Below are 20,322 nucleotides of genomic sequence, written 5' to 3' on the forward strand. Positions count from 1 at the left end.
GATCACGCTTGCCTCTTAGTTCTGGTAATTTAGACAAAACTTCAGTCATAACAGTAGCCATATCTTGTAATGTTATCTGTAATGGCCGCCCAGATGTACTAGGCGCCATAATATCACGCACCTCCCGGGCGGGAGATGCAGGTACTGCCGCGTGAGGCGAGTTAGTCGGCATAACTCTCCCCTCGCTGTTTGGTGAAATTTGTTCAAATTGTACAGATTGACTTTTATTTAAAGTAGCATCAATACAGTTAGTACATAAATTTCTATTGGGCTCCACCTTGGCATTGGAACAAATGACACAGATATCTTCCTCTGAGTCAGACATGTTTAACACACTAGCAATAAACTTGCAACTTGGTTATAATCTTTTTTAGCAAAAACGTACTGTGCCTCAAAGAGGTACTAAACGATTAAATGACAGTTGAAATAATGAACTGAAAAACAGTTATAGCATCAAACTTTAAAACAACACAACTTTTAGTAAAGGTTTGTTCCCATTAGTAAAATAACAATAATTAAATTTGACATAAAAAATTACAGAGCAACGTTTTTATTCACAGTCAATATAAAATTCTCACAGCTCTGCTGAGAGAATCTACCTCCCTCCAAAGAAGTTTGAAGACCCCTGAGATCTGTCAGAGATGAACCGGATCATGCAGGAAATATAAGAGTAGCTGACTGGAAATTTTTGATGCGTAGCAAAGAGCGCCAAAAACGGCCCCTCCCCCTCACACACAGCAGTGAAGAGAAACGAAACTGTCACAATTAAAAGCAAACAACTGCCAAGTGGAATATAATGCCCAAATATTTATTCACTCAGTACCTCAGAAATGTAAACGATTCTACATTCCAGCAAAAACGTTTAACATGATAAATACTTATTAAAAGGATTAGTGACTTTTAACAGAGTAGTTCCGGTGAAATACCATCCCCAGAATACTGAAATGTATACATACATGTCATTATAACGGTATGGCAGGATTTTCTCATCAATTCCATTCAGAAAATAAAAACTGCTACATACCTCAATGCAGATTCATCTGCCCGCTGTCCCCTGATCTGAAGCTTTTACCTCCCTCAGATGGCCGAGAACAGCAATATGATCTTAACTACTCCGGTTAAAATCATAGTAAAAAAACTCTGGTAGATTCTTCCTCAAACTCTGCCAGAGAAGTAATAACACGCTCCGGTGCTATTGTAAAATAACAAACTTTTGATTGAAGTCATAAAAACTAAGTATAATCACCATAGTCCTCTCACACATCCTATCTAGTCGTTGGGTGCAAGAGAATGACTGGGACTGACGTAGAGGGGAGGAGCTATATGCAGCTCTGCTGGGTGAATCCTCTTGCATTTCCTGTTGGGGAGGAGTTATATCCCAGAAGTAATGATGACCCGTGGACTGATCACACATAACAGAAGAAATATCGCTTTTGCAAAAGCGATATTTGTGCTCCACTGAGTAATACAAGAGCGCGCTTCCTTAGGCACCAATGGGAGCCTCGTTCTCATGCCGTGTGACACAGCATGAGAACGTGGCGCAGCAAAGGGGGTAAGTTGCGCATAGATGGCAGAAAATTGTAAATATATATGTATATGCTTTTATATATATATATATATATATATATATATATATATATATATATATATATATATATATATATGGGTTAATATGTTTATATACACATATTAACACATAAATATATATGTATATAAGGTTATACATATATATTTACAGGGAACACACACTTCCAAAAGACTGCAATGTTAAGCCACCAACTTTAGCCCAGACAAACCGCTAAGTGCAGTTACATTATTAAAATATAAAGATGCTACTATCTTTAGTTTTTAATAAAGTATTTTACACTTGATTTTGGGGGCATTAGGTGGACTAAAATTAACCAGAGATCTAATCTTTGGTTAGTTTTATAAGCGCTAATTGCTACTGCGAGCTCACAGTAGCAATAACCAGTCCCTTGTAATGTCTGGTTATATATTGCGCACGCGCATCTAGGCTATAGTGAGGTAGAGCTAGTATGTAAAAATATACATACCGTTAGAAATGTAGATATTTATTAATTATGTAAGATCAAAGAGGCTAACAAAGTTGGGAAGAAAATGTAAAAGTAAATAGTTATTTGTTCACATTCTATTTGTTTTATTTATCTGTATGTTTAACTATTATCTATTCAGAGTTGAAACAATGGTGGAGGCTGTAGCGATTTGCCCCCGCTCTCCCTCTACGGTTATAGTATGTCATAACAGTGAATTTTGGGAAAATGGCTAATGAGGGACAATAGAGTAATGAAATATTAAAATTCCACACGTGAAATTACACACATTACAATGTCTAAAATAAGATGATATATTCCTATAACTCACAGGCACAACAGCTGCAATACCTGCTGATAAGCGATCAATAGCTCTACAGCTGAAGGTTACCTTGCATAGTTTTCCTACTAGAGTCAAGGTATCGGCTTTGTTAAACATTAGGAGAAAAAAATATAACATGGTTGCTATGCTACAATACTTTTTTTCCTCACTTTTGCTTTGCAACTAATAATCTCAGGGACAGGGAATATCAGGCAAGATTATCCTACTCAGTAGCTTTCTGTCACAAAGACAAATGGAAAACTGCAAAAGAGACTTGTTGATCCTTGTAAAATAAAAATATGGCGTTAATTGATTTACAGATACAATTAGTACTGGCACTCTTTAAGTACCTGGTTTTTATCACTTTGTCCCTTGATGAAGTCATTGAAATCTGCTTTTCTCTGCAAGCTAGAGCAATAATGGTCATCAGTGATTGTAATCTCTTCGTTCTCTTCAGCCTCCAGGAGACTCTGGTTGAACCTCAGTGATCCTTTCAAAATGTCCTTTACCTGTTCAGAATAAAAAATAATCAATATATTATACATATAATTCATGTATAAAAACAAAATTGATGCTTACCTGATAAATTTCTTTCTTTTGCGATGTACTGAGTCCACGGTTTCATCCTTACTTGTGGGATATTATCTTTCCTAACAGGAAGTGGCAAAGAGACACCCACAGCAGAGCTGTCTATATAGCTCCCCCCTTAACTCCACCCCCCAGTCATTCAACCGAAGGCCAAGGAAGAAAAAGGAGAAACTATAAGGTGCAGAGGTGACTGACGTTTTCAATAAAAAATACTATCTGTCTTGAATAGACAGGGCGGGCCGTGGACTCGGTACATCGCAAAAGAAAGAAATTTATCAGGTAAGCATAAATGTTGTTTTCTTTTGCAAGATGTACCGAGTCCACGGTTTCATCCTTACTTGTGGGATACCAATACCAAAGCTTTAGGACACGAATGAAGGGAGGGACAAGACAGGAAGGCACCACTGCTTGCAAAACCATTCTCCCAAAAATAGCCTCCGAAGAAGCAAAAGTATCAAATTTGTAAAATTTGGAAAAGGTATGAAGCGAAGACCAAGTCGCAGCCTTACAAATTTTTTCAACAGAAGCATCATTTTTAAAAGCCCATGTGGAAGCCGCCGCTCTAGTAGAGTGAGCTGTAATTCTTTCAGGAGGCTGCTGTCCAGCAGTCTCATAAGCCAAACGGATGATGCTTTTCAGCCAAAAGAAAAGAGAGGTAGCCGTAGCCTTTTGACCTCTACGCTTTCCAGAATAGACAACAAACAAAGAAGATGTTTGACGAAAATCTTTCGTTGCTTGCAAATAAAACTTCAAAACACGAACCACGTCCAAGTTGCGCAACAGATGTTCCTTCTCAGAAGAAAAATAAAAACTAACAGTTTATCACCTCTTTCACTTTACCCTTCCTGCTTAGAGCCGGCAAAGAGAATGACTGGGGGGTGGAGTTAAGGGGGGAGCTATATAGACAGCTCTGCTGTGGGTGCTCTCTTTGCCACTTCCTGTTAGGAAGGATAATATCCCACAAGTAAGGATAAAACCGTGGACTCGGTACATCTTGCAAAAGAAATATATACTTCTGAGGAACTAGGGAAACACTACAGTGAGGTTTAAGTACAAAGTCGGGAAACTGGGGTGCAGTGCATTCAGTGGAATTCAGAACATTGATAGATGCACGAGTTCACTTTAAACTGTTCCTGACTGGCCACAGCAACGAAGATTAGATAAACACCACACAACAAGCTTTTCAATGAGTGTGTTTTGGGATTGCAGACAATCCAGATGTTTAATTATTTTTTTACTAATAATGTATTTCTTTATGCCGATCTGTTACAATGCAACCATTAATGTCATGATTAACAAAACATTTTAATGTCCCTTTAAAACAGTTATTCAGAAAATAAGGTAGCGGTAAAACACACACACACATATATACACACATATATACACACACATATAAATACATATATATCCTATAATATAAAAGGCCAAGTGTGTTTGTCCGAAGCTGTCATGCGCAGTAGAGACAGCACAGGACAAACACACCTGGCCTTACCTGATCTGCTGTTTGCGGGGCACGGTGTGGCGAAAGTGGTCGGACTTGGGCAAGGGCGTGGCCGGACGTGGTGTGGCATGGCAGTGGAGGGGTCAGGTGCCGTCGGCGCAAGAGAGAGGGGAGAGAGATAGAAAGAGAGGGGGAGAGACAAAAAGAGATGGGAACGTGCAAAAGAGAGGGGAAAGAGCAAAAGAGAGGAGGGAGAGAGAGCAAAGTAGAGGGGAAAGAGCAAAAGAGAGGGGAAAGAGAAAGAGCAAAAGAGAGGGGGGAGAGAGAGAGCAAAAGAAGAGGGGGGGAGATGGGGAGAGAGAGGGGGAGAGAGAGCAAAAGAGGGGAGAGAGCAAAAGAGAGAGATGGAGAGAGAGAGCAAAAGAGAGGGGAGAGAGAGAGCAAAAGAGGGGGCGGGGAGAGAGAGCAAACGAGAGGGGGAGAGAGAGAGCAAAAGAGAGGGATGGAGAGAAAGAGCAAAAGATAGGGATGGAGAGAGAGAGAGCAAAAGAGAGGTGAAAGAGACAGAGCAAAAGAGAGGGGGGAGAGAGAGAGCGCAAAAGAGGGGGGGGAGTGAGAGCGCAAAAGAGAGAGGGGAGAGAGAGAGCGCAAAAGAGAGGGGGGAGAGAGAGAGCACAAAAGAAAAGGAGAAAGAACAAAAGAGAGGGGAAAGAGCAAAATAGAGGGAAGAGAGAAAAAGAGAGGGGGGAGAAAGACAATAAGAGGGAGAGAGAGAGCAAAAGAGAGGGAGAGAGAGAGCAAAAGAGAGGGGGGAGAGAGAGTAAAAGAAGAGAGGGGGAGATGGTGAGAGAGGGGGAGACACAGCAAAAGAGAGGGGGGAGAGAGCAATAGAGAGGGGAGAGAGAGCAAAAGAGAGGGATGGAGAGAGAGATCAAAAAAGAGGGATGGAGAGAGAGCAAAAGAGAGGGGAGAGAGCAAAAGAGGGGAGAGAGAGCAAAAGAGGGGAGAGAGAGAGCAAAAGAGGGGAGAGAGAGCACAAAAGAGAGGGGGGAGAGAGAGAGCAAAAGAGAGGGATGGAGAGAAAGAGCAAAAGAGAGGGAAAAGAGACAGAGCAAAAGAGAGGGGGGACAGAGAGCGCAAAAGAGAGGGGAGAGAGAGAGAGCAAAAGAGAGGGGGAGAGAGAGAGCGCAAAAGAGAGGGGGGAGAGAGAGAGAAAAGAGAGGAATGGAGAGAGAGAGCAAAAGAGAGGGGAAAGAGACAGAGCAAGAGAGGGGGGAGAGAGAGAGAAAAGAGAGGGGGGAGAGAGCAAAAGAGAGGGATGGAGAGAGAGAGAGAGAGCAAAAGAGAGGGGAGAGAGAGCAAAAGAGAGGGATGGAGAGAGAGAGAGCAAAAGAGAGGGGAGAGAGAGCAAAAGAGGGGGGGGGAGAGAGAGCAAAAGAGAGGGATGGAGAGAAAGAGCAAAAGAGAGGGATGGAGAGAAAGAACAAAAGATAGGGATGGAGAGAGAGCGCAAAAGAGAGGGGGGAGAGAGAGTGCAAAAGAGAGGGGGGAGAGAGAGAGTGCAAAAGAGAGGGGAAAGAGCAAAAGAGAGAGGAAAGAGCAAAATAGAGGGAAGAGAGAAAAAGAGAGGGGGGAGAGAGAATAAGAGGGAGAAAGAGAGAGAGCAAAAGAGAGGGGGGAGAGAGAGCAAAAGAATAGAGGGGGGAGATGGAGAGAGAGACAGCAAAAGAGAGGGGGGAGAGAGTAATAGAGAGGGGGAGAGAGAGCAAAAGAGAGGGATGGAGAGAGATAAAAAAAGAGGGATGGAGAGAGAGAACAAAAGAGGGGAGAGAGAGAGAGCAAAAGAGGGGAGAGAGAGAGAGCAAAAGAGGGGAGAGAGAGAGCAAAAGAGAGGGGGAGAGAGAAAGCGCAAAAGAGAGGGGGGAGAGAGAGAGCAAAAGAGAGGGATGGAGAGAAAGAGCAAAAGAGAGGGATGGAGAGAGAGAGAGAGCAAAACAGAGGGGAAAGAGACAGAGCAAAAGAGACGGGGGGGAAAGAGCGCAAAAGAGAGGGGGGAGAGAGAGAGAGCAAAAGAGAGGGGGGAGAGAGAGAGAGAGCAAAAGAGAGGGGGGAGAGAGAAAGAGCAAAAGAGAGGGATGGAGAGAGAGACCAAAAGAGAGGGGAAAGAGACAGAGCAAAAGAGGGGGGGAGAGCACAAAAGCGAGGGGGGAGAGAGAGAGCGCAAAAGAGAGGGGGGGGGGGAGAGAGAGCAAAAGAGAGGGGAAAGAGCAAAAGAGAGGGGAAAGAGCAAAATAGAGGGAAGAGAGAAAAAGAGAGGGGGAGAGAGACAATAAGAGGGAGAAAGAGAGAGAGCAAAAGAGAGGGGGCAAAGATAGCAAAAGCAGAGAGGGGGCAGACAGAGCAAAAGAAGAGAGGGGGAGATGGAGAGAGAGGGGGATAGAGAGCAAAAGAGAGGGGGGAGAGAGCAATAAAGAGGGGGAGAGAGAGAAAAAGAGGGGGAGAGAGAGAAAAAGAGGGGGAGAGAGAGAAAAAGAGGGGGTGGAGAGAGAGCAAAAGAGAGGGATGGAGAGAGAGATCAAAAAAGAGGAATGGAGAGAGAGAGCAAAAGAGAGGGGAGAGAGAGAGAGCAAAAGAGAGGGGAGAGAGACAGAGTAAAAGAGGGGGGGAGAGAGAGAGCGCAAAAGAGAGGGGAGAGAGCAAAAGAGAGGGGTGGAGAGAAAGAGCAAAAGAGAGGGATGGAGAGAGAGCAAAAGAGAGGGGAAAGAGAGCAACAGAGAGGGGGGAGAGAGAGTACAAAAGAGAGGGGGGAGAGAGCACAAAAGAGAGGAGAGAGAGAGCGCAAAAGAGAGGTTGAGAGAGAGCGCAAAAGAGAGGGTGAGAGAGAGAGCGCAAAATAGAGAGAGGAAAGAGCGCAAAAGAGAGGAGGAGAGAGTGCAAAAGAGAGGAGGGAGAGAGAGAGCGCAAAAGAGAGGGGAGAGAGAGAGTGTAAAAGAGAGCAGGGAGAGAACGCAAAAGAGGGGGAGAGAGTGCAAAAGAGGGGGAGAGAGCGCAAAAGAGGGGGAGAGAGAGAGCAAAAGAGAGGGGGGAGAGAGAGAGCACAAAAGAGGGGGGAGAGAGCAAAAGAGAGGGGGAGAGAGAGCAAAAGAGAGGGGGGAGAGAGGAAGCAAAAGAGAGGGGAAAGAGCAAAAGCGAGGGGAAAGAGCAAAATATAGGGGGGGAAAGAGCAAAATATAGGGGGAGAGAGAGCAAAATAGAGGGGGGAGAGAGAGAAAAAGAGAGGAGGGAGAGAGCGCAAAAGAGAGGGGGAGAGAGCGCAAAAGAGAGGGGGGGAGAGAGCGCAAAAGAGAGGGGGGAGAGAGCGCAAAAGAGAGGGGGGAGAGAGCGCAAACGAGAGGGGGGACAGAGAGCGCAAAAGAGAGGGGGGACAGAGAGCACAAAAGAGGGGGGAGAGAGAGCAAAAGAGAGGGAGGAGAGAAAGCAAAAGAGAGGGGGGAGAGAGAGCAAAAGAGAGGGGGGAGAGATAGCAAAAGAAAGGGGGGAGAGAGGGGAGAGAGGAAGCAAAAGAGAGGGGAAAGAGCAAAAGAAAGGGTAGAGAGAGCAAAATAGAAGGGGGAGAGAGCAAAATCAAGAGGGGAGAGAGAGCAAAAGAGAGGTGGAGCGAGAGAGAGCACAAAAGAGAGGGGCAGAGAGCACAAAAGAGAGGGGGAGAGAGAGAGCAAAAGGGGGGGGGAGAGAGAGAGCAAAAGAGAGCGGGAGAGAGAGAGCAAAAGAGAGGGGGGAGAGAGAGAGCAAAAGAGAGGGGGAGAGAGAGAGCAAAAGAGAGGGGGAGGGAGAGAGAGAGCAAAAGAGAGGGGGAGGGAGAGAGAGCAAGGGGTAGGACCACAGTACTGCAAAAAATGTCCCGTGTAAACGGGCTTTAGGACTAGTATATATATATATATATATATATATATATATATATATATATATATATATTTTTGGGGTTATAAATAATTTTATATTTCGGCTTTATTAGAACTATTCAGACCCAAGATACATATACAGTATATGATTCAGACATGACATACAATTGTAAACAACTTTCAAATTTACTTCCTTTATCAAATTTGCCTCATTCTCTTGGTATCCGTTGCTGAAAGAGCAGCAATGCACTACTGAGAGCTACATGAATACATTGGGTGAGCCAGTGACAAGCGGCATATATGTGCCACTACCCATCATCAGCTACCTTCCAGTAGTGCTGCTCCGGAGCATACCTTGGTGTTCTATTCTACAAAGAATACTAAGAGAATGAATATAATTTTATTACAAGCACAGAGACTCCTATTTTGCTTTCCTTCTCTTTTACTACTTATACAGCTTTTTACAGACATAATGAAAAATTAAAACGGGTGGCAACAAAAACAATGAATAAGATAACAACCAATGAGAAACAGTTATTCAAATGAGCAGATGAAATTAACAAATGAGAAGTGTCATAGTGTCCATATACTGTCCAAATAGTCCCTAATCCTCCTCTTTCTCTTTTGCTGCTCACAAGATAAGTATCATTTACATTCTGTGATTTTTTGCATTATTAAAGAGTTTTTTCTTATTGTCATTTTGTCTTTGAGGTTATATATACATAATAGAAAAAAGAGAACAAGTCCGGACACGTAGCCAGTGCAAGTAGAGTTTATTCTTCAGAATAGTAGTTCAGCATGTCACATGCGCTTCTTCAGAGATAGTGATTTGGGTGCCACAGGTGAGCCTAAATAGGCTAGTATAGCCAATTGGAGAGAGGTAGGTTGGTCTTAGGTAATTAATTAATCGCTTAGGCTCAGTTGTGGAAGCCAAAATTATTATTAACTCTATAGGATGATACACTGTTAAATTATACAAGCGTAAAAGAACATAAACATTCAGTGTTATATGTTATTGACATATTTTATATATATATATATATATATATATATATATATATATATATATATATATATATATATATATACAGGGAGTGCAGAATTATTAGGCAAATGAGTATTTTGACCACATCATCCTTTTTTGTGCATGTTGTCTTACTCCAAGCTGTATAGGCTCGAAAGCCTACTACCAATTAAGCATATTAGGTGATGTGCATCTCTGTAATGAGAAGGGGAGTGGTCTAATGACATCAACACCCTATATCAGGTGTGCATAATTATTAGGCAACTTCCTTTCCTTTGGCAAAATGGGTCAAAAGAAGGACTTGACAGGCTCAGAAAAGTCAAAAATAGTGAGATATCTTGCAGAGGGATGCAGCACTCTTAAAATTGCAAAGCTTCTGAAGCGTGATCATCGAACAATCAAGCGTTTCATTCAAAATAGTCAACAGGGTCGCAAGAAGCGTGTGGAAAAACCAAGGCGCAAAATAACTGCCCATGAACTGAGAAAAGTCAAGCGTGCAGCTGCCAAGATGCCACTTGCCACCAGTTTGGCCATATTTCAGAGCTGCAACATCACTGGAGTGCCCAAAAGCACAAGGTGTGCAATACTCAGAGACATGGCCAAGGTAAGAAAGGCTGAAAGACGACCACCACTGAACAAGACACACAAGCTGAAACGTCAAGACTGGGCCAAGAAATATCTCAAGACTGATTTTTCTAAGGTTTTATGGACTGATGAAATGAGAGTAAGTCTTGATGGGCCAGATGGATGGCCCCGTGGCTGGATTGGTAAAGGGCAGAGAGCTCCAGTCTGACTCAGACGCCAGCAAGGTGGAGGTGGAGTACTGGTTTGGGCTGGTATCATCAAAGATGAGCTTGTGGGGCCTTTTTGGGTTGAGGATGGAGTCAAGCTCAACTATCCAGTCCTACTGCTAGTTTCAGGAAGACACCTTCTTCAAGCAGTGGTACAGGAAGAAGTCTGCATCCTTCAAGAAAAACATGATTTTCATGCAGGACAATGCTCCATCACACGCGTCCAAGTACTCCACAGCGTGGCTGGCAAGAAAGGGTATAAAAGAAGAAAATCTAATGACATGGCCTCCTTGTTCACCTAATCTGAACCCCATTGAGAACCTGTGGTCTATCATCAAATGTGAGATTTACAAGGAGGGAAAACAGTACACCTCTCTGAACAGTGTCTGGGAGGCTGTGGTTGCTGCTGCACGCAATGTTGATGGTGAACAGATCAAAACACTGACAGAATCCATGGATGGCAGGCTTTTGAGTGTCCTTGCAAAGAAAGGTGGCTATATTGGTCACTGATTTGTTTTTGTTTTGTTTTTGAATGTCAGAAATGTATATTTGTGAATGTTGAGATGTTATATTGGTTTCACTGGTAAAAATAAATAATTGAAATGGGTATATATTTGTTTTTTGTTAAGTTGCTTAATAATTATGCACAGTAATAGTCACCTGCACACACAGATATCCCCCTAAAATAGCTATAACTAAAAACAAACTAAAAACTACTTCCAAAACTATTCAGCTTTGATATTAATGAGTTTTTTGGGTTCATTGAGAACATGGTTGTTGTTCAATAATAAAATTAATCCTCAAAAATACAACTTGCCTAATAATTCTGCATTCCCTGTATATATATATGATAAGTCATGGATGAACAATAAAGAGAAAAACAGAGAAAAGTAAAAATAAAAAATAAAAATAAGGATAACTAGTACATACATTTTCTCTATACTGAGCAGCATGCAACTTAGTGAAAAACATAATTTATGTAAGAACTTACCTGATAAATTCATTTCTTTCATATTAGCAAGAGTCCATGAGCTAGTGACGTATGGGATATACATTCCTACCAGGAGGGGCAAAGTTTCCCAAACCTCAAAATGCCTATAAATACACCCCTCACCACACCCACAATTCAGTTTAACGAATAGCCAAGAAGTGGGGTGATAAGAAAAAAAGTGCGAAAGCATATAAAATAAGGAATTGGAATAATTGTGCTTTATACAAAATCATAACCACCACAAAAAAAGGGCGGGCCTCATGGACTCTTGCTAATATGAAAGAAATGAATTTATCAGGTAAGTTCTTACATAAATTATGTTTTATTTCATGTAATTAGCAAGAGTCCATGAGCTAGTGACGTATGGGATAATGACTACCCAAGAAGTGGATCTTTCCACACAAGAGTCACTAGAGAGGGAGGGATAAAATAAAGACAGCCAATTCCTGCTGAAAAAAATCCACACCCAAAATAAAGTTTAACGAAAAACATAAGCAGAAGATTCAAACTGAAACCGCTGCCTGAAGTACTTTTCTACCAAAAACTGCTTCAGAAGAAGAAAATACATCAAAATGGTAGAATTTAGTAAAAGTATGCAAAGAGGACCAAGTCGCTGCTTTGCAGATCTGGTCAACCGAAGCTTCATTCCTAAACGCCCAGGAAGTAGAAACTGACCTAGTAGAATGAGCTGTAATTCTCTGAGGCGGAGTTTTACCCGACTCAACATAGGCAAGATGAATTAAAGATTTCAACCAAGATGCCAAAGAAATGGCAGAAGCTTTCTGGCCTTTTCTAGAACCGGAAAAGATAACAAATAGACTAGAAGTCTTACGAAAAGATTTCGTAGCTTCAACATAATATTTCAAAGCTCTAACAACATCCAAAGAATGCAACGATTTCTCCTTAGAATTCTTAGGATTAGGACATAATGAAGGAACCACAATTTCTCTACTAATGTTGTTGGAATTCACAACTTTAGGTAAAAATTCAAAAGAAGTTCGCAACACCGCCTTATCCTGATGAAAAATCAGAAAAGGAGACTCACAAGAAAGAGCAGATAATTCAGAAACTCTTCTGGCAGAAGAGATGGCCAAAAGGAACAAAACTTTCCAAGAAAGTAATTTAATGTCCAATGAATGCATAGGTTCAAACGGAGGAGCTTGAAGAGCTCCCAGAACCAAATTCAAACTCCAAGGAGGAGAAATTGACTTAATGACAGGTTTTATACGAACCAAAGCTTGTACAAAACAATGAATATCAGGAAGAATAGCAATCTTTCTGTGAAAAAGAACAGAAAGAGCAGAGATTTGTCCTTTCAAAGAACTTGCGGACAAACCCTTATCTAAACCATCCTGAAGGAACTGTAAAATTCTCGGTATTCTAAAAGAATGCCAGGAAAAATGATGAGAAAGACACCAAGAAATATAAGTCTTCCAGACTCTATAATATATCTCTCGAGATACAGATTTACGAGCCTGTAACATAGTATTAATCACAGAGTCAGAGAAACCTCTTTGACCAAGAATCAAGCGTTCAATCTCCATACCTTTAAATTTAAGGATTTCAGATCCTGATGGAAAAAAGGACCTTGTGACAGAAGGTCTGGTCTTAACGGAAGAGTCCACGGTTGGCAAGAGGCCATCCGGACAAGATCCGCATACCAAAACCTGTGAGGCCATGCCGGAGCTACCAGCAGAACAAACGAGCATTCCTTCAGAATCTTGGAGATTACTCTTGGAAGAAGAACTAGAGGCGGAAAGATATAGGCAGGATGATACTTCCAAGGAAGTGATAATGCATCCACTGCCTCCGCCTGAGGATCCCGGGATCTGGACAGATACCTGGGAAGTTTCTTGTTTAGATGGGACGCCATCAGATCTATTTCTGGAAGTTCCCACATTTGAACAATCTGAAGAAATACCTCTGGGTGAAGAGACCATTCGCCCGGATGCAACGTTTGGCGACTGAGATAATCCGCTTCCCAATTGTCTACACCTGGAATATGAACCGCAGAGATTAGACAGGAGCTGGATTCCGCCCAAACCAAAATTCGAGATACTTCTTTCATAGCCAGAGGACTGTGAGTCCCTCCTTGATGATTGATGTATGCCACAGTTGTGACATTGTCTGTCTGAAAACAAATGAACGATTCTCTCTTCAGAAGAGGCCAAAACTGAAGAGCTCTGAAAATTGCACGGAGTTCCAAAATATTGATCGGTAATCTCACCTCCTGAGATTCCCAAACTCCTTGTGCCGTCAGAGATCCCCACACAGCTCCCCAACCTGTGAGACTTGCATCTGTTGAAATTACAGTCCAGGTCGGAAGCACAAAAGAAGCCCCCTGAATTAAACGATGGTGATCTGTCCACCATGTTAGAGAGTGTCGAACAATCGGTTTTAAAGATATTAATTGAGATATCTTCGTGTAATCCTTGCACCATTGCTTCAGCATACAGAGCTGAAGAGGTCGCATGTGAAAACGAGCAAAGGGGATCGCGTCCGATGCAGCAGTCATAAGACCTAGAATTTCCATGCATAAGGCTACCGAAGGGAATGATTGTGACTGAAGGTTTCGACAAGCTGTAATCAATTTTAAACGTCTCTTGTCTGTTAAAGACAGAGTCATGGACACTGAATCCATCTGGAAACCCAGAAAGGTTACCTTTGTCTGAGGAATCAAAGAACTTTTTGGTAAATTGATCCTCCAACCATGATCTTGAAGAAACAACACAAGTCGATTCGTATGAGATTCTGCTAAATGTAAAGACTGAGCAAGTACCAAGATATCGTCCAAATAAGGAAATACCACAATACCCTGTTCTCTGATTACAGACAGAAGGGCACCGAGAACCTTTGTAAAAATTCTTGGAGCTGTAGCTAGGCCAAACGGCAGAGCCACAAACTGGTAATGCTTGTCTAGGAAAGAGAATCTCAGAAACTGATAGTGATCTGGATGAATCGGAATATGCAGATATGCATCCTGTAAATCTATTGTGGACATATAATTCCCTTGCTGAACAAAAGGTAAGATAGTCCTTACAGTTACCATCTTGAACGTTGGTATCCTTACATAACGATTCAATATTTTTAGATCCAGAACTGGTCTGAAGGAATTCTCCTTCTTTGGTACAATGAAGAGATTTGAATAAAACCCCATCCCCTGTTCCGGAACTGGAACTGGCATAATTACTCCAGTCAACTCTAGATCTGAAACACATTTCAGAAATGCTTGAGCTTTTACTGGATTTGCTGGGACACGGGAAAGAAAAAATCTCTTTGCAGGAGGTCTCAACTTGAAACCAATTCTGTACCCTTCTGAAACAATGCTCTGAATCCAAAGATTGTGAACAGAATTGATCCAAATTTCCTTGAAAAAACGTAACCTGCCCCCTACCAGCTGAGCTGGAATGAGGGCCGCACCTTCATGTGGACTTAGAAGCAGGCTTTGCCTTTCTAGCTGGCTTGGATTTATTCCAGACTGGAGATGGTCTCCAAACTGAAACTGCTCCTGAGGATGAAGGATCAGGCTTTTGTTCTTTGTTGAAACGAAAGGAACAAAAACGATTATTAGCCCTGTTTTTACCTTTAGATTTTTTATCCTGTGGTAAAAAAGTTCCTTTCCCACCAGTAACAGTTGAAATAATGGAATCCAACTGAGAACCAAATAATTTGTTACCCTGGAAAGAAATGGAAAGTAAAGTTGATTTAGAAGCCATATCAGCATTCCAAGTTTTAAGCCATAAAGCTCTTCTAGCTAAAATAGCTAGAGACATAAACCTGACATCAACTCTGATAATATCAAAAATGGCATCACAGATAAAATTATTAGCATGCTGAAGAAGAATAATAATATCATGAGAATCACGATGTGTTACTTGTTGCGCTAAAGTTTCCAACCAAAAAGTTGAAGCTGCAGCAACATCAGCCAAAGATATAGCAGGTCTAAGAAGATTACCTGAACACAGATAAGCTTTTCTTAGAAAGGACTCCATTTTCCTATCTAGAGGATCCTTAAACGAAGTACCATCTGACGTAGGAATAGTAGTACGCTTAGCAAGGGTAGAAATAGCCCCATCAACTTTAGGGATCTTGTCCCAAAATTCTAATCTGTCAGGCGGCACAGGATATAATTGCTTAAAACGTTTAGAAGGAGTAAATGAATTACCCAAATTATCCCATTCTTTGGAAATTACTGCAGAAATAGCATCAGGGACAGGAAAAACTTCTGGAATAACTACAGGAGTTTTAAAAACCTTATTTAAACGTTTAGATTTAGTATCAAGAGGACCAGAATCCTCTATTTCTAAAGCAATTAGGACTTCTTTAAGCAAAGAACGAATAAATTCCATTTTAAATAAATATGAAGATTTATCAGCATCAACCTCTGAGACAGAATCCTCTGAACCAGAGGAATCATCAGAATCAGAATGATGATGTTCAGTTAAAAATTCATCTGTAGGGAGAGAAGTTTTAAAAGATTTTTTATGTTTACTAGAAGGAGAAATAACAGACATAGCCTTCTTTATGGATTCAGAAACAAAATCTCTTATATTATCAGGAACATTCTGCACCTTAGATGTTGAAGGAACTGCAACAGGCAATGGTACTTTACTAAAGGAAATATTATCTGCTTTAACAAGTTTGTCATGGCAATCAATACAAACAACAGCTGGAGAAATAGCTACCAAAAGTTTACAGCAGATACACTTAGCTTTGGTAGATTCAGCACTTGACAGCGATTTTCCTGTAGTATCTTCTGACTCAGATGCAACGTGAGACATCTTGCAATATGTAAGAGAAAAAACAACATATATATAAAGCAAAATTGATCAAATTCCTTAAATGACAGTTTCAGGAATGGGAAAAAATGCCAAAGAACAAGCTTCTAGCAACCAGAAGCAATAAAAAATGAGACTTAAATAATGTGGAGACAAGAGTGACGCCCATATTTTTTCGCGCCAAATAAGACGCCCACATTATTTGGCGCCTAAATGCTTTTTGGCGCCAAAAATGACGCCACATCCGGAACGCCGACATCTTTGGCGCAAAATAACGTCAAAAAGTGACGCAACTTCCGGCGACACGTATGATGCCGGAAACGGAAATAGAATTTTTGCGCCAAAAAAGTCCGCGCCAAGAATGACGCAATAAAATGAAGCATTTTCAGCCCCCGCGAGCCTAACAGCCCACAGGGAAAAAGTCAAATTTTAAGGTAAGAAAAATGTTAAATTAAAATGCATTATCCCAAATATGAAACTGACTGTCTGAAAAATAAGGAAAGTTGAACATTCTGAGTCAAGGCAAATAAATGTTTGAATACATATATTTAGAACTTTATAAACAAAGTGCCCAACCATAGCTAGGAGTGTCACAAAAAATAAGATTTACTTACCCCAGGACACTCATCTACATATAGTAGATAGCCAAACCAGTACTGAAACGAGAATCAGCAGAGGTAATGGTATATATAAGAGTATATCGTCGATCTGAAAAGGGAGGTAAGAGATGAATCTCTACGACCGATAACAGAGAACCTATGAAATAGACCCCTTAGAAGGAGATCACTGCATTCAAATAGGCAATACTCCTCACATCCCTCTGACATTCACTGCACGCTGAGAGGAAAACCGGGCTCCAACTTGCTGCGGAGCGCATATCAACGTAGAATCTAGCACAAACTTACTTCACCACCTCCATCGGAGGCAAAGTTTGTAAAACTGAATTGTGGGTGTGGTGAGGGGTGTATTTATAGGCATTTTGAGGTTTGGGAAACTTTGCCCCTCCTGGTAGGAATGTATATCCCATACGTCACTAGCTCATGGACTCTTGCTAATTACATGAAAGAAAAGATAATAATGAAAAGTTTAGTAGCTTACTTGAAGTTAGTTCTAAGTTAAAATAGTACAAAAAGTGTATTCTAAAAGTCAAACTAGATTTTGAGGTATTTGTTAGGGATAAACCATTAAGTTCTAAAGTATAGGATGGTCCTAATTGCTCCATCTGTATGTGCTGGGACCTTGTAAGGTATGTAAATCAAACTACGAGATATAGTTAATCCCTAAGAGGTTGTTTCTTGTATTGGTTCTCTCTGACGTACAAGGAGTAGCTGGATGTGGGATTAGAAATAGTTGGGTCTTATTGAGCAATTTATCTGATAATTTGTTAAATGGTTTGTCATATGGTTATAACAATCTATCATGTTAAGGACTATGAGCTAGGAGGTCACTGATGCTACATGACTGAAGCATTTAAAGAGAAAGTGTATGTGTTTATGTCCTAACTTATGAGCTTGATAGAGGGCCATATGCTTCCCTGATTTTGTTAGTTTATACTTTTATCACTAATACTAGGAGAACTTATGTACAATTAAGAAATCCTATCCGTATATAAATCATGCTAAGAAACCCTGTATATATACAGGGAGTCTTATCCGTATATGTTAATAGTGTGAAGAAATTACAAAATACTAACTCAAAAATTTTTTTATTTGAAAACATTGAAAAAATTGAAAAGGGTTCACAAAAATCCTAAAGGTTTAAAAGATATATTGAGTACAAAAGTGTGGTACACTGATTGTAGTGGGTTCCTAAGCTAACCTGCTAGTTTATTTTCACTCTGGTTATTTGTTTGTTTATATTTATAAACTTTTAAAAACGCTTTGTTTTTTCCTCCTTATTTCAATTTCTTTTCCCTTTTCCACTAAAAGTATTTGACATCTGGCTTTTATCCGACCTCTTTGACATTTTTATTGCCTCCCTTACCTTCCGTTTAGTTTTTCCCCATTTCTTTCTTTTGTTTTCTTTATCCGACATAACGGACGTTTAGCCCCGCCTCTTTCCTTCATCGGAGTAGTTTCCCGCCCTCTGTTTTACCTCAGAGGCTACGTAGTTCAATCTTCAGCTCCCCACCTCCATTCTTCAAATTCCACTCATTTGTTCTCTCAGGAATCGTCAAGTCGCAACATTGTAAGCTCATTTAAGTTTCCTAGGTTTCCTCAGTATTTTTGCTGCATTATTCTTTCAGCTCATTACATTAACACTGCTATATTTTCAAACAAAATATATTTAATCATTACACAAATATGTCTCGATCTGACAATCCTGCAGAGCATTCTGTAAGTTCCCTAAATGATAAACTGTCAAAAAGGCCTCTAAGTCTTTCTCAACAAGACAACCCTCACTCACAGAACCCCTGATATTTCCATATATCAAAATTCAGGGCGTATTTTTTCAGAAAATGGTAATAATAATAATAATAATAATAATAATAAACACTCTCTTAAAAAATCCATCTTAGATTTTTTTTTTAAAAGCTCATAAAAGGCCTTATAATAGTATTTCCTCTTCAGATGAGGAATATATTTCAAATGATTTTAATAATAATAAACAGTCTGAGGATTTTTTATCCGACTCAGATTTTCTCAAATACAAGAGACGTAAAAAATCTCATTCTTTAAAATCTCATGATTATAAAATTTTCCTTGACTCTTTAGGAAAACCTTTTACCAAACCAGATGAATTACAACACCCCCATTCTTCAGAATGGTTCCCTTCAAGGGAAATAGCTCCCTTAAAAAAATTAGCCAGATCAAAGCTGAGAGCTGAATGCCCACGTCCCTCCCGTTCCCGTAATTCCACCATTACCCCTGAAATAGATTCAAATATTTTAAATTTTTTAGGTTCCCAAAGAACTAATTTAAAAAAGGGTCCAGATAGACTTCTCAGGGCTTGCCAAGACAAGCTCCTAGATACTACGGGCCCTATTGCAAAAAAATTTTGATCTCTCTGAAGTAGCTATCGCCTCCAACTCTTCCTTAGACCTCTTTGTTATTAGAGAGTGGATTCTTAGATCCATTGCCTTTTTAGGCAATGCCAATGAAGCCATAGTGGCAGATAGAAGGCGTAATATTATTCGTCGACTTGACCCCAAATGATCAGATTTTGCTTCTAACCAGAGATCTTCTGATCCTAATGGCCTCCTTTTTGGTGATTCCTACCTTTTTAGAATGAATAATTAAGCTAAAACCTTTAATACCCTATCCAAAACAAAATCCACTATTAAGAAAACACTTTACACACAATCCAGTGTTTTTGACAGGGCCGGGAGAAGAAGGGGCCATTTTCCCGGCCACTCCTCATACAACTCATTCAACACAAGGTCCCAATATTACTATTCCAACAAGTACCAAACACAAAATACTACCTTCTTTCAATCAAAAAGCCGCCCTTGGAATTCAAGGTCATTACGTACAAGAGGACGCTCCAGAAACCCTCAAGGTAACTCCTTTTCTCTCTCAATTTCACCTTTTTTTCTCCTCAAAAAATAGGTGGTAGACTCGCATGCTTCATAACAAATTGGCATCTAATCACCTCAGATCCCTGGATTCTCCAAACTGTTTCAGGGCTGCTTATAAAGTTCATATCTCCCCCCTCCCAATTGTATCCTCCCAGACCCATTCAGTTCTTAAAGGAAGACAAACTCGCCATCAACTTAGAGATTTCTTCTCTAGCCTCAAAATAGGCTATAGAACTCATCATTCTGGACGAGGACAGTTACTTAAGCAACATTTTCCTTGTGAAAAAGAAAAATGGACAATTTCGTCCCGTTATAAATCTCAGAACTCTGAATGCCTTCGTTCATTATCAACATTTCAAGATGGAGGGCATTCATCTTCTCAGACATTGTCTCCTAGATCAAGATTGGCTGGTTCTCCTCAATTTTACAGATGCTTACGTAACTGTTCCCATCCATCTAACAGAAAATGTCTCAGTTTTTATTGGAACAATATCCTATGGCAGTTCACTTGTCTTCCTTTCGGACTGTCTTCTGCTCCTTGGATTTTCACCAAAATCCTGAAACCTGTCGTTGCCTGGCTCAGATTCAGGGGTGTTAGTCTAATAAATTATCTAGACGATATTCTGATTACGAATCAGGATCGACTTAGTTTTTCCTCTCACTTCAATTTAACTATTTCCCTTCTGGATAATCTTGGATTTCTGATAAACAAAGGGAAACCCATTCTTACTCCTACTCAGAACCTAATTATCATGGGTTTTTAAATAAACACCCTCTCTTCTATCCTCAGTCTTCCCCTAGAGAAAATCTCCACAATAAAAAAGGAGATCTCTTCTGTCCTAAAAAAGTTTTCCTTTCCTCTGAGACTTCTTGCTCGCATTATTGACCTCCTCTCCTCCTCCATCTAAGCTATTTTC

General features: G+C 40.6%; 1 protein-coding gene across 3 annotated transcripts in view; it reads right to left on the reverse strand.

Annotated features, from left to right (window-relative positions):
* Positions 1 to 20,322, reverse strand: part of TBC1D5 (TBC1 domain family member 5) — a 1,730,009-nt gene that overhangs the window by 13,843 nt on the left and 1,695,844 nt on the right. For all 3 annotated transcript variants that reach the window (XM_053714215.1, XM_053714214.1, XM_053714216.1), the window contains one exon: positions 2,724 to 2,882. In XM_053714215.1, coding sequence (XP_053570190.1) covers positions 2,724 to 2,882 — 159 coding nt within the window. The remainder of the gene's footprint in view (positions 1 to 2,723; positions 2,883 to 20,322) is intronic.

The sequence above is a fragment of the Bombina bombina genome, chromosome 5, assembly GCF_027579735.1.
Source record: "Bombina bombina isolate aBomBom1 chromosome 5, aBomBom1.pri, whole genome shotgun sequence".
In the NCBI taxonomy this organism is placed as follows: domain Eukaryota; kingdom Metazoa; phylum Chordata; class Amphibia; order Anura; family Bombinatoridae; genus Bombina; species Bombina bombina.